This window comes from Strix aluco, chromosome 1 (assembly GCF_031877795.1).
Source record: "Strix aluco isolate bStrAlu1 chromosome 1, bStrAlu1.hap1, whole genome shotgun sequence".
Classification (NCBI taxonomy): Eukaryota; Metazoa; Chordata; class Aves; order Strigiformes; family Strigidae; genus Strix; species Strix aluco.
In genome coordinates, this window is record NC_133931.1 from 8,435,439 (window position 1) to 8,449,953 (window position 14,515).

At 43.1% G+C, this 14,515-nt stretch overlaps 1 protein-coding gene across 14 annotated transcripts in view; it reads left to right on the forward strand.

Annotated features, from left to right (window-relative positions):
- Window positions 1-14,515, forward strand: part of ST3GAL1 (ST3 beta-galactoside alpha-2,3-sialyltransferase 1) — an 84,705-nt gene that overhangs the window by 60,089 nt on the left and 10,101 nt on the right. For all 14 annotated transcript variants that reach the window (XM_074835083.1, XM_074835018.1, XM_074835247.1 and 11 more), the window contains 2 exons: window positions 8,340-8,536; window positions 11,948-12,127. In XM_074835083.1, the coding sequence (XP_074691184.1) occupies window positions 8,340-8,536; window positions 11,948-12,127 (377 nt within the window). The remainder of the gene's footprint in view (window positions 1-8,339; window positions 8,537-11,947; window positions 12,128-14,515) is intronic.

Below are 14,515 nucleotides of genomic sequence, written 5' to 3' on the forward strand. Positions count from 1 at the left end.
AAAGCCCCTTTTGTGTTCTTTTGAAACAAGGCATTGATTAAACGAATTGCTCACAGGCCGCAGAGCTGCTAAAGAACAGCCACCCCAGTAAAATAGCAGTTTCATTATAAGTGGCTTTGCCCGTCTTCAGAAAAGTAAGTCTCCCTGTGCCTTTTTTTGAACACACAACAGCCTGCAACTTGGTGTCCTGCCGTGAGCACAACCCTTGATGTTGGATTCGGGGCTTTTAGCCATTTCTTGGCACCCTGGGGAGGCCCCTCAGGCAGGCACCCACTTTGGAAGTGGGGGCATTTAGCTTCTGGAAGAGGCGTCAAGTGCTGTGGGAATGAGGCTGTATCTGATTTATCACTTCTCACTCCACTGGCTTTTGCATTTACTGGTGAAAAAGATGCCACTGAACTTCAACATCTTTTACTGTTGCATAAATGATTTCCTCATTTTATGATGAAACCCTCCTTTTTGCTATGAGTCTCACATACTCCAGGTGTTGCATCCTTTCACCTGCCCTTTGGCCATGACTCAGATTTCCCATTGTTAACTGTAAAAGCAAGACAGAAGAAAAGTGTTAGCAAGACGTTTTGGCTTACACCATCACTTTTTTTTTTTTTTTCCTTGCAGCCTTCCCTCTGGTCCCCACATTTCCTAGCTGGGCTTTGCTAGAGCCATGAGAAGGAAAGATGGGCAAGCTCAGGTCCTAGTTCTTGCCCTGGGGAGAGGTTTCACCAGGGAGCTGAGCTGATCTAAGGGCTGGCAGTTTTTGGGGGAGGGAGGATACCCCAAATCGAGGTCAATAAATGAGAGGATGAGGTTGTTCACGGACACCATGAGTGTTGAGGCTTGTTGTGAAGTGCCTCCTGATTGCCTCTGAATACAGGAACCAGGAGGTGCCGAGGAGAGGGTGGGATGATCAATCTTAAATCCTGTCCTCGGTGCAGGGGCTGCACTCCTGCATCAGCTGGGCTAAGACAAGGCTGAGTGGACAGGGTGCCTCTGCTAAGAGGGCTCTGCCTCCAAAGACTTGCACATCGCCCCCGAGGAAAGACACCCTGCATTCTGCACTCAGACCCCACTCTGATTTAAACGTGAGGTTTGAATACATTCTCTCTTTAAAAAAAAAAAAAAAATAAAGGAAGAAAAAGCTTGGGACTTTCAGTACAGAAGTCTGAATTTCTGACTCTCCATCTTGTAGTGAAACTGGAAAAAAAAAAGCGCACAAGTGTCTCACTTCAGCCCAACCTGAAACAGATTGGGGGGGGAGGATTGTTTCTTTTTCAGTTAAATCAAAAACAGTGACTTTCAGGACAGCCAAAAGTCTTCTTTTTCTTCCCTGCCAAGCCCAAATAATAGCTGTCCCTTAATTTTCGGGGCTGTGTAACCCTATTTTTAGTGTTTTCATTCAATACACCACTTCACAACACAAAATCAAAGCAGTTTTTTCTTAGATGGCAAAAATAAATCTTCTAATATTTCTATAGTTTTTCCACCATATTTTTTTTCAGCCAGAAGTTATCTTCAGCCAGAAGGTGTGAAATATTTTGGTGATCCCCAAAACTGCATTGTGTATTGGAAATTGGTTACCTCCTGAAAATACTTGTCCTAATCTGTGATAGATGGAGAAGGTGCCCTGACTACTCTGAAACATGCTTCTGGGTAAATCCAGGCATGATGTGGCCTCAGCTCCTCATTGCAACCTATTTCCTATACACGTTACTTTGGGTAAGCCTTTCCGAGACAGTCAGTGTCATTTCTACAGTAATTCATTCCCAGGTGCATCCTGACTGTGCTCCCTTTTTGCTGTTCATTTTTAAGCTCATCTTCAAAGTGATTCTGAGACTTCAGCTAGTCTTGAAGAAAACATTGCTCATGGCCATGTTTTACTCTCTCTTGCTTTGCCAAATCAATAATTTGTGACTTTTTACTATATTAGTACTTAAAAGATGAGGCATGAGGAGACCTGAGATTGCTTAAACTTAATTTCAGGGGATAAATGACTGTGCGTTCGCTCTCAGGAACTGACTTCAGACAACATGGTGGTTTCGTTATGCCGTAACTGAGACGATAACTGCACAGGAGTTATTTGTTACAAGGCTGTGACTTTCCTGTCACGGGGAGACCCATGTGATGTGCTTGGACTAAACACAGGCAGAGCCCTTGCCGGAGAGCTGTCTGTCTACCAAGCTCAGTCTGCCCTCCCTTCCCATTAACCCTGTGCTGTATATGTGAATAAGGATTATTCATCCAAATAGTCCTGTAGCATTAGTATCCCTCCACTTCTAGGAAAGCAAGGACTGATTTCAGAGCCTAATGACCAGTATTCGAGATGAGGTGACATCTGGGGCCAAAGGGTGGGGTGATTTCACTTGCTTGCAGCTCTTCACATGGCTGCCAGGCTGTTTCATGGTTTATTTGGAGAATATATTGTTTAAGTTCTTCCAGCTTGGTAGGATGTGGCCTTTTGGAAGGAAATATTCATGGCTGCTGTGAATAAAATTACATTGTACATACTGGAGTTAGCAGTACCACCCATGTGGGTGTGAAGACGCAGGGAACAAAAGGTCAGTGCCATGGTGCCTGCAGTGGCTTATCTTGCTTCACTGGGCAGGGCTGTTTCCGGAGAAGGCACCTGAAAATGTACCTGGCTGTTTCTGTGATCACAGAAACAAGGGAGCTGTTGTCAGGGCTGTTAATGACTCTTCATTTGCTTAAATCTACCCAGCTGATAAACTCTTCTTTGGTTACTTTAATCTGGTAAGAAATGATGGCCCAAATTTTCCTCCTGGGTACACCCCTGCAGCTGCTCTGTACTTTTTGTGACTTAAAGGTGAACTGGAGTCCTCTCTCAGAGATGATCTGGGCATTAACAATACTCCAGACTGTAACCAGCTTGTTAGAAATTCCTCTCCCTCTCCGCCTTCCCTCTTCTTACACTCAGGGACTGAGAGTCTCAGTGTTTTGGAATGTGGCACCTTATGTTACGTGATGCATTTCTTTCTGTTTATATTTTCTTACCCACCTTCCTGAGCTGGTTCACCTGCAAGGTTTTCATTGTTGTTCTATGACACAAATGCTGTGGACATTTCCACTAAATTTAGTAACCTGTATGTAAGGAAACAGGGCAAGAATTATATGCTGTAACACAGCATAGCATTTATTTATAGTTTTCTTGTTTTATTCTCGGGGGTTTTTGGCATTGTTTTTTGTGGTCAGAAAGTATCAAAAATATGCGATCAGAACCTGCTGTTCTAAATCCAAAATAACCCTGTTGAGGTTGATGGATTAAAGCTGTGATAAGTAAAATCAGGCTCAGAGTTCCCTGGCAATCTTATCTGTAGCACATTGTTCATAAACTACCATGTTATAACAATTTTTATCTTGAGTCTTATGATATTTGAGGGTTTTGCTTTCTTTTTTTTTCAGAAGAAAGCTCAGCTCTTGGGGCCATGTGATTAACATATCTAAAAGAAAATGTTAGCTTTTAGTCATTATGTTTGTAGGAAAAAACGTAATATATGGCTTAAAGATTTGCTAACCAGATGACAAACAAAAGGGCATCCCCAACACATGCACTGGGGAAGTCATGGAAGCTTCACTTATTTTTAAGACAGCAGCAGAGCTGTCTTGGCACCTGAGTCATGCATTTTGAATGCTCTTTGTAGAAAATTTGCCCAAATACTTTGATCACCAGAAGTCATCTTTCAAACTGGGACGCTGTCTGTGATTCTTTGAAAGCAATACAAAGAGCTCAGTGCTTTGAAGGTAGAGCGTTCACAGCAAAAGGTGGTACCAAATCCAGCCCAGGTCCCTGGCTTTAGTCCCTGTGCCTGCTAGATGCCCAGTCCCACCTGGTGTTGCACTGCTTGGATGCAAGCACAAGATCTGGACCAGACTTGGACATACTAGGAGAACCTGATGCTGGGCTACATCTGGCAGCCCCCACGTACATGCAGCTGGGCTGCAGCTCCAGCGAGCACAGATGGATCTGAAGGTGGTCCAAGCTCATGGGTCCCTCTAAGCATTGCAGTGCTCTCTGCCAAGTTGCAAGCATCCTGCAGCCAGAAATGAGGGCACACAGAGCTGGCAGAGGCAGGGTCTTTGCTCCTTAGAGTAGCATGGAGGTGACCTGTACCAGCCACGGAAGTCAGAAATAATACAATTTGGCATATGCATATTACTGTGTGTTATTTGCATAATATATGCACATTACAGTTATATTTGAGAATGCATATATTTGACAGACACAAATCATTAAACAAAGCCCGAACTCTTGAAAGCCCCTATGTTCTTCCCCTTAATCTCTTTGATGCATAGTAATTGCAGGACATTAAATATAACAATAATAATGCCATATTTTCCAGACCAAGGAGGCATTTTTCAAATTGATGGTTCCCTTTTAACCTCTCCTTCAGTCTGCAAAATGGAGATTACCTGGATTTGCCCCATCAGGCTGTTGCTAGGATTAATCTTTGTACAGTGTCTTATAGCTGGGAAGCGTTGCATGAGTATTAATGCCTCCGAACTGCTGCAGCTAGGCAATTAGTAGCCGTGCAAAAGAGATTCTCATGGGGCTTTATTCCCTCATTATCTTTTAAAAACAGTTTAAAAAAAATTAGAAAAGCCACAAAACCCAGCATTGCTACACCAACTTCCCCAGGCTGCCTGGCTGTGTGCTTGCAGAGCTGCCCCAGCAGTGCTGGCTGGTGCCAGACCCACAGTTATACCTGCCTGTCCACCACGAGGGTCGTATCTGGGTCCATGCTCCATCTGCATCCACATCACACCAATGATTACTGGTTAAGCAGGATATTTTCTACCTGCTAGTAAGTTGGAATTTTGAAGGTATGTTTAAAACACTGCCAAACTTGTCCATGGATGCAGGATGCACAGGCACCAGGAGAGCTTTCCTTTGAGGCTCTCCTGACTGTAGCTGTGTCCTCACCCCTCCAAGCTATTAGCTCTGAGCAGCCTTGGCTGAATTCACACCTCCCTTTGCATCCCCTTAGCTGAGTTTTGGGTATTGCTACTGGAGAGCCCAGGGAAGCCTTCCTAGAAGTTTATAACAGCGAAGTCCCTTGTCATCCTTAATAGAGGTGTGCATGCAGTAATGAAAGGAAGAGCAACAGGCTCTTCCTTGGAAAGCCATTCATGGATAAAGAAAGGAAGCACATAAACTTTGAGGGCTCTTTTTTCTTGTTTTTTTTTTTTTTTCCCTTGCTTTTTTTAAATAAGATCATGCAAAACTAGCTAGTAAACTTCTGTATGTGAAGTGGGGAGTTTCTAAGGCTAGGAGGACAGAGTAGTTTGTCTTCCCTGCGAAGGTGATTAGGAAACTTCTCAATCTGGACCCCCAATTGTAGTTTTTAACAACCTAAGGTGAAGAATTGACTCTCAAGTGCTAGACAAATATTTTATGGAGGGGAGCTGGAGTTTTAAGTGATCTAGTGATAATTTATATGTGGACACAAGGTGGGTTAAGATGCTTTTTGGACTTGGGCAACAGGTTAAGCTGCATCATTAGATACAGCTGTTGTTTGCATAGACTTCTGAGAAAAGCAGCCACTTCACTCAGGACACATGGGTCAGGTATTTCAGTGTATTTAGGCCCACTTCTAGCAGCTGTATCCATACACATATTCCTGGCACACATCTATGGCACTTGGAGGGAGAATGCTGTCCCAACAGAGGCATGTGGCACTGCTATGGGCCTGCCTTGCATGTCATGGACAGACTTTCACCCAGTGCTTCTGTTGATTTATGGGAAAGGCCAGACTGGTGGGAGTTTGTTAAAAAAAAAGACACTCAAAAAAAAGGACAAAAATTTGGTGTGGGAAAGTGAACTATAATTGGCTTGTAATTGTAATGCTATTAAAATTATCTTTTTCAAGAAGTCAAGTAAACATAGTACAGTAAGGAACTGGCTGCAGATTAAGTCTTGAACTTTTAAAAACTATCTGCCTTGAAGTTAATCAGTTTCATTGCCCGCTCTGCTCTGTTTTGCTGAAATGTCAAAGACTAACCAGTGCTGATTGAAGATTAGGCCTGAAAAGTATAGTCCGACCACATAATCACTGAGGAAATTAAAACAGAGCCATTTTAATGATGAATGTCTTATTTTATAGATGTTCAGCACATAGTGCAATAAGGTCATCATCCTATTTGAGGTCACTGAGGGAATCTAACATAAGTAATAATGTCTGCTGTAGAAGTTGTGTACAACTGAGGGATCGTAGGATGGTGGTGTCCTGCTTTCAGGCTGGTGTTGGTGACCATGTTTTAACTTAGTGGCAATAGAGTTACTCTAGACCAATAGCAGCATAACAGAAAGAAAAGGCAGATCCCTGTTCTGTGTAAATGAAAGTGTCTATCCACGATAATGTTTCTACCATTTTAATGCATCAAACAGAAGTCAATATTCCATGTCCTTTCCTTTCCTGATGCTATCATTCTGGCTGAAAAGGCAATTTACCTTAATAAGGGGGCTCAGGCACTTAGAATTTTCTGAAAATTACATTCCTCATATGAATTTTCTTAGGCAAAATCAGTTCAAGAACAGGTTTTTTGGTTTGTGTTTTTTTTTTCCCCAGAATAACTATATTCTTAAAAATGTTTTAGTAGTGCATGTTTGGTGGTTTTCCCTTTCATTTCTTAAAGACAGTTAAAGTCAGCTCACCTTTACAGAGAGACAGTATAAATGGGTGTATGCCCATACATGTTTAAATAACTCAAAATAAGTTCCTTTTTAAAGGAACACCTGATACTACACTCTAAGACATCTATGAGGTCTCCATTTATCTTGAAAGCTTTGGGCTTTCTAATATTAAGTGTTTTTCAAATATTTAGAGTAAAAACAGGTTTAGACTGGATTCATAAAGAATATACAAGAGTTTAGATATGTGACCATGTGTTCGTAGCATCAAATTTAGAAGAAGATAAGCTTTTTCACTTAAATAATTGAGCCATCCACTGAATAGTGACATATGTGGTAATAATGACGGTGCTTGTCTGGACATCCTAACTACCTTACATCCTAATAATCTTGTACCATCCATATATGAGTATATAGGCTAACAAGGATTAGCAGGAACATTAAGTCTATGTATGCAACATTTCTTTGTTTCAAGTTATTGGCCCCAATGTTATCTTGTAGCCTTTGAGCTCCACAGACTGTTGTTCAGTTCAGTGCAAATAAGGTTGCTTTACATAGTTCTGCAAACAAACAGCACAAAATTTAAACAAAAATTATAGTGATATAACTGTTTGTGTGTGAGAGAGAGAGAGAGATAGCAGGACAAATTAACAGTTCCTGGTTCAGTGGAGGGAAACGCATCAGAAACTAAGGCCAAATTGCCCCAGGCCGTTGCTGGGAGTCCTGGGAAAAGGTGTTTCTCCTCTCTCCCTCCCTGTCTCTCCTTGCCCTGGGCTGGCAGAGCAAGGGCAGAGCCTTTTGGCAGATTTTGTGTTAGGAGCCATTCTTCCTTTGTTAACTTGCAAGCAAGTGACACTACAAGGGTGGGCGATGATTTTTGTGAGCCTGCCAGCACTCCCAACCTCCTGGTAGCACTCAGAGAACAGAGCCCCAGAAAGGGAGTGTCTGACCATCACCTGCCCTTCACCTTGCCTGTACCTTCCCAATCTAGCCATTGTTTCCACCATGCACCACAGAGCTGCTACAAAAGAGTTTCCCTCCATGGCAACAGACACAATGACCAAGGTCCGGGTGGTTTTCTTCATCCTGGAGAATTTTTTAGATGATTTTACATCCTCAACCCTCAGGGCTAAATCTACTTTACTGTAGTTTCCTATTGCATTAGCAGCTGGTTCCTCCAGTTTAGAACAGCAGCAATAAGATCTCTCATTCTCACGTCTGTCATATGCCAAAATTTGTGGAGGAGTGTCAGCCACTTCTGTGCTCCTTAAGGTTCCCTGAGACTTCTGTCCTTCCTAGAAGGGTTAAAAGAAATCTTATACATGTCCTAACAGAAGATATCTGGCCCAAGGTGGGATTAAGTTTATAGATACCAGAGGAACATTCATTCTGCTAAGGTCAGCCTTGGGGAGAACACATAATCTGTTCCACCATGGCTAGATAGAGACTGAGGAGGTGTGGGGAACCAAGGAGAAGGAGAGGAAAAGGGGAAACAGGTTAAAAAAGTTAATGGAAAGTATTTATTACTTTTCTTTTTTCCACACTTCTGCTCCCAACCTGAAGCCTTGTAACGCATCCTGCAGGAGACAGTGTCTGCAGGTAGATGTAAGATTGGTCTTTGAGAAGACCAAGCTGTGTCTTGCTCGCAGAAAGACTAGCTGTATTGGTAACCTGGAGCGATTTTTCTCCCTGACAGAAATTACAAGGAGAGAAAACTCCGAAGAATATTAATGCTACTCTCAAGGAGTTTTTTGGGATCATTCCTGGGGTTGGGGATCCGCTGCAGGAGCGAGACACTTACACATGCAGACGATGTGCCGTCGTGGGCAACTCTGGGAACCTTCGGCAGTCTCAGTATGGCCAAGATATTGACTCCCATGACTTTGTACTCAGGTGAGTAGGCACCACCTCGGCTCCAGATGTCTCTGTTGTTTAAGATTCACTTGTCATTTTTGGGGACAAGTGAGCAAACAAGATTTCAGGGGCTATCTAGTGAAATCTGGTACTTAGGTCAAATCTAAGTTTCAGGGAAGTAAACTATGTGTGTTGGAGATATGATGTCATGTTTTATCTTGGGAAAAAAACGTGAATAGGTATTGATACCGTAGCTTATTCTGCACTATCCATAATTGCCTGTGTTAAAAAATATAGCTGAAAAAAATGCAGTTTTAAGTAAAAGTTATTTCTGCAGCTAGTACTCACAAGCGATCCTTTTCACACTTAATTGACTGTATCAGATTTGACATTCTTGCACCCAGCAACGGTGGGGTGGAAAACACAAAGTCACTTTGCAATGGACAGAAGACAACTGGTCGCATTGCCTCTTCCTTTCAAGGCAATGAAGGTTGGCAATTTTCTCCCACTGAAACACAAATGGGAACTAGGTAAGCAGAGCTAATCACCCAGAGGGCAGCCAAGATATCTGGGCTGACTAAGTTAATCTCCAGCATGTTGTCCAGCTTTCACACTGCAGCTGCAAGTACAGCACAATTTGGGAGGCAAAATAGGGCAGGTCAGAGGGCCTGGAAGGGAGGGACTGCTATTGAAAATACCACATGTGGGATTATACTCTCAGAAATAGCATAACTTTTAGTAGGAAGCTGTGCACTGAAGTCAATAGTGAATCAGCAGAAGATCACAGAATCACAGAATCATCTAGGTTGGAAGGGACCTTGAAGATCATCTAGTCCAACCATTAACCTAGCACTGACAGATCCCAACTACACCATGTCCCTAAGCGCTATGTCAGCCCTCCTCTCGAACACCTCCAGGGATGGGGACTCCACCACTGCCCTGGGCAGCCCATTCCAACACCTAACAACCCATTCCGTAAAGAAATACTTCCTAATATCTAGTCTAAACCTTCCCTGGTGCAACTTGAGGCCATTACCTCTTGTCCTAAACGCTATTACTAAAACCACTATTTGAACTGTTAAGCCACCTTAGGCCACTTCACTTCCAATGTCGCTTGGACATGTTGTAGAGTCTTCAGATGACATCTAAATGTGCATGGTAAATCATTTCAGGAGTTGCTTCCTTCAGTTGTGTATCTTGCCCTCTGCCAAAAGTAGCTCCGCAAAGGCAGAGGCAGCCAACCTGGTCTTCAGATCCATGAAGGGAAGTAAAGAGCCCTCAACGTTAGTCCTGCAGGTTGCAAATGTGAGGCAGTTGAGGTGCCTTTATGCTTAATTCCATGTTCCTCACTAGGAGACAGCCCCATTCCTGTGTGGACTTTCTTATCTTGTCTGGCCTGTGTCTCCAGATTCATGCAGAAAAGGCTTTGCTAGACTCAAAAGCTATTTTTTGGAGTAGTAACTAAAAAGTAACACACTCAGATACATGTTTCTGCTTTTAGGCCTTGCCCTTCTCCTAGCCGTGCATCCCTGGTAAGGGAGAAACTCTCTGTGACTTGGAATTGAACCTTCCAACCTCAGATTTATATTTGAGCAATCTCAAGCCAGATGTGAGGGTATGGCACAAGGTTTTAGGATTCACCATGGAAATTTGTGCAGAGAAGGTGACCCCTCTGTGTGTTAATCCAAAAAAATCTGATGACCTGGTATTCACTTGCAAATGCTCCAGCAATACAGCCAAGTGCAGGGAAGAGCCAGGGAATCTGAGGGGACATCTTTGCTCTCAAACACTGTTCCATCTCACTTTTATTTGTTTAACTGTCTACTTTCATGACAGAAGGAAATCGTTGCTCAGTCCTTCCTGCTGAGTCTGGGTGTGAATGCTGCCTTCTGCCATGTCACACAAGGCAGCCCCACCACAGATGGTGGGGAAAATACATAGACCTGAGGGCAGCTTGTGAGTAAGATAACTAAGATGCCACCCTTGGCTTTGTCCTGATGGAAAGAAAACCTCATATTTATACCTTAGACTGACTAATCTCATAGTAAACATAGTAAGTCTCATGCTTTATTAGTATTTCTACACAGTACAATGTGGGTCGCTGGCAGGGAAGAGGCTAACTCAGTAAGTCCACACAGGCTGACAGGCTGTTCTGCCTATGCTAATAACTCCCTTTGAGGGAGTTAGAAGAAACTTAACTAATTCACCTGGGGGAGCACTGCAGTAACACAGCCTGTCATAGACTTGTTAAACAGATTTTACCTCCCCCATTATTGATGACGGGGCAGCATGTTTTCTGGCAATATACGATGCTTCTCATCACTTCATCAGCCTCATCCTTCCTTGTCCTCCCTGCACTTCTGCCAGGAGCTGAGCTAATGTCTCTGCAGAAGACTCCACTGGACTTCAGAGAAACCCCATTCTCCTCAGAGCCAGCTTAGGGGTTTTTTCCATGGTGTTGCACAGCACTATGGATTCATGCAAGGTCAGTCAGAGCCACTTTGGGGATCTCTAATTTGTGTTATGCTGCACCACAGAAACATTCAAATCTCTACCAGTGGGGAGCTAATTTATCAGGGAAGGAATTACTGATGTGTCCCCAGATTTGCTTTCAGAAGTAAACACAAGTGTAGATGTATTTCTGCAATCCTGAGCTCAGAAACCCCCACTCTGTTCCCAGGTACACCCAACACAAGGTAACCCTGTTTGGCCAACATGTTTTGACTGAGCCCTGGTGGCCCCTGGACAGATCTCCATGCACTGACCCCAGAGTTACCTAAAGCACACCACGGTGTGCGGAGTGACCTAAGTAGATGTACTGAAATTGGAGGACATACTACGAAGTAAGGTTTGAGTAAATGATGTGTCAGCCACAGGTCACTGTGGCTTTGGCGCATTTTCATGGGAGGACCATAAAAAATATTTGCTGCTTCTTATCACACATAACATGATTTTGTTACCTTGACCCTAGACATTCAAATGCACCTGTACAGATGGGGGAGAATGAAACTGCAAGAAGTCAAGCTGATGGACTTCAGGGCAATGTTTTTCTCACCTACTGGAGGCTGCAGCTTTAGGATGAAAGGAGATGTGTTCCCATGGACTCACCACTTTTTTGACCAGCTCTCTGCTGACTGTAAAGGAAATGCAGGGATGTGCTCAGAGATACACCTGCTTGGTAGACACTCACATTCAGTCCAAGGAATACCACACTAAAGCTGAGCTTTCATTTACTGCTAGTTTATCCACATGGGTGGTGGACATTTCAGCCTGTTTGAGGACCCCTACACCCTGTCAAGGCTATCTGAAGAGCCTGCATGCAGCACTCAGATATGGGAGCATTTTCCTGCCACCTCAAGCAAATGATTTGGGGAAGATTTACATGTGTTTGTACCTACCTAATTCGTCTCCTTCTTCTTCACTCTCTTACTTCTTACATTTGGGCTGCAGAATGAACCGTGCCCCCACCGCTGGCTATGAATCAGATGTTGGGAGCAAGACCACTCACCACTTCATTTACCCCGAGAGCTACAAAGACCTGGAAGAAAATGTGAGCATGATCCTGATCCCCTTCAAAACCCTGGACCTGCGCTGGGTTGTCACTGCTCTCACCACAGGCACCATCAACTTGTGAGTAAGGGCAGGCTGAAGGGGTGGGAGCTCCTGCATCTCATGTTGCTGTAGGAGATAAAAGCCTATGCTGGGCAAATAATCCCTGCTTCTGATAAGGCCTGGGGAGGTTTACGGACCCTCTCAGGTCAGAGTTCAGTCCTGAACACTTGCTTTCTAGGAAAAGCTTAATGTTATGGTGCAGTGTTTGAGGCGAAGATCCAGCTCTTCACAGCCCCACACAGTGGTCTCAGAGAAATGAAAAAGGGAGTTTTTGCTGCTGGAGACAGCCAGTTTGAGCAGTGGTTTCCTGGGCTTTGGGGTTCAGTGCCTCATTTTGGGCTTCTGCTTATCCTTCCTCCTCTGTGGTCCCTTGGGAGTACAGTGAGCGCAGCCAGCATGCCTGTACCCAGGTGTACCCATCAGAAAGCCATCTGCAGAATCAGGTGTTTGGTGGTCCTAGACACCTGGATTAAACTACCTGAGACACTTGGGTGGCCAAGTAGTCCTCCAACATATGTTATCCCACTTGCAGAAGAGGACAAGGAGGCAGAGGGATGTGCGGGTTGCACACACAAGGCAGTGAGAGCAGAAACAGACTGCAGCATTTAGTGCCCCATCCACAGCATCATCCCCTGGACAGGTCAGTCAGGAGTTTGGTCTGTCTTTCCTGGTGGAATGTGATCAAGAGTCGTGCAGAAGAGACAGTATTGGTTTGTGAGTCACCTGTGTGCCTTAGCCTTAAATTCACGTGTCAATAATGTGCCATGCTGGTATTTATTCTCCATTTCATCTTTATAAGTGCTTTCAGAAGTAAATGTTGTCCAGCTTAATACATTTATGGCAGCACTAGAATTAGAAATGTGAACAAAACGCATGTTTCTTCTGGATGCCTGCTAGCAGATTTTCTCCCTTCCTTTAAGCTGGCTTTTCCTAATCCAGAGAATGAAATACGTGACATTTGTACCGTGTGTGAGGTTATCTACTAGATGTAAAACCACAGCCTTCTGGGATTGCTCAGTGGCACTCTGTTACACACAGACAACAAGAGTAGATCGGATTACTTTATTCCAGAGAGAAATATTTCAAGACTTTTCAACTTTTTTCCCAATTTCAGAGTCTCAGAAGATTAAAAATTTGGAAAAGTATGTCCCAGATAACTGGGCATAAGATCCACTTTGCATTTTTAAGGAAAATGTTTTGATGGGTCAACAAATGGAGTTTTATTTCTTCTTTTCTTTTTCTTTTCTCTCTTTACAAATGTGTTTTAGATTCTTTTCATTTCTTATTAAGATTCTCTTAACTTGTAACAAATCTGGTTTCATGTCTTTTTACCTTTTTTGCCACCAGCACTTAGTATATACAGTCATAAATTGTCTTGAAAAAATCCATCTTCAGGACACACTCGTAACTTGGAAAAATCATCCCACTTAGAAAACTGGCTAAAAAATATCACCTTTTTTGCAAGGCTTAGTTTTTTTCCTTTTAGAAGCTGTATTGATAAAAAAGGTTGAGAACCTCTGCCTTTAAGCCTGGATCCAAATCCTATCATAAGTGATGGAAAGCTCCCAGCTGCCCTCAATGTCATTTGAATGAAGCCCCTTGCTGCATCTTTGTTCTATGCGTGCCTGCACTAGGAAGAGGAGCCCACAGAGAGCCAGTTGCTGCTGTTGTCACCCATCTGTGTTTCTATCACTGTCACTGCTCTGTGCCCAGATTGCAAAGCTGTTTACTACTTTTCGTTGAGTATTTACCTTCAGAAGTGGCAGCAAGTGGGTTGCCACAGCAGAATGAGCCTTTAGCCTATCAAGGAGATAACTGGCTGACTACGAGGCAGTCACAGCACTGGAAAAGGAAAAACATCTTTGCTTAATAAATTACAGGATATATTATATATTTATAATTAGATTGTATACATGGGCTTGGTAAGCATCTGGTATAAATTAGCGTGTCAGTATTTCACCACATGGAAGAAATACCAGTATTTTAAGATTTTTTGCCATACTCAAAGCAGGGAAATTGCATAATTAATAAGCTGGTACATTCTGGAATAATAAACCCAGAAAATCATAAGCACACAAATCATAACAATATATGTAACATAATTTTTGGCTAGCAGAATAAACCTATGAGCACGCATTAAACACAATGTCAGATACAGCCTGGAAGGAAATTGTTGAGTGTACATTTGTAAAGGGGAGAAGGCATGAAATAAAAATAAAGCCTATCTGAAATTTGGAATTTTAGAAGAGAAGAAATACTCACCTTCTTACCCCGACCTGTGTGGCCATCGTGCCTTGTGCACAGGCTGCATAGTATCAACCGAGGTTAGGTTAACAAGAACCTAAGTGCACTCATGATTAAAAAAGATAAGCATCCTGTATTGGTTAGATTTTTACACAATGTTTA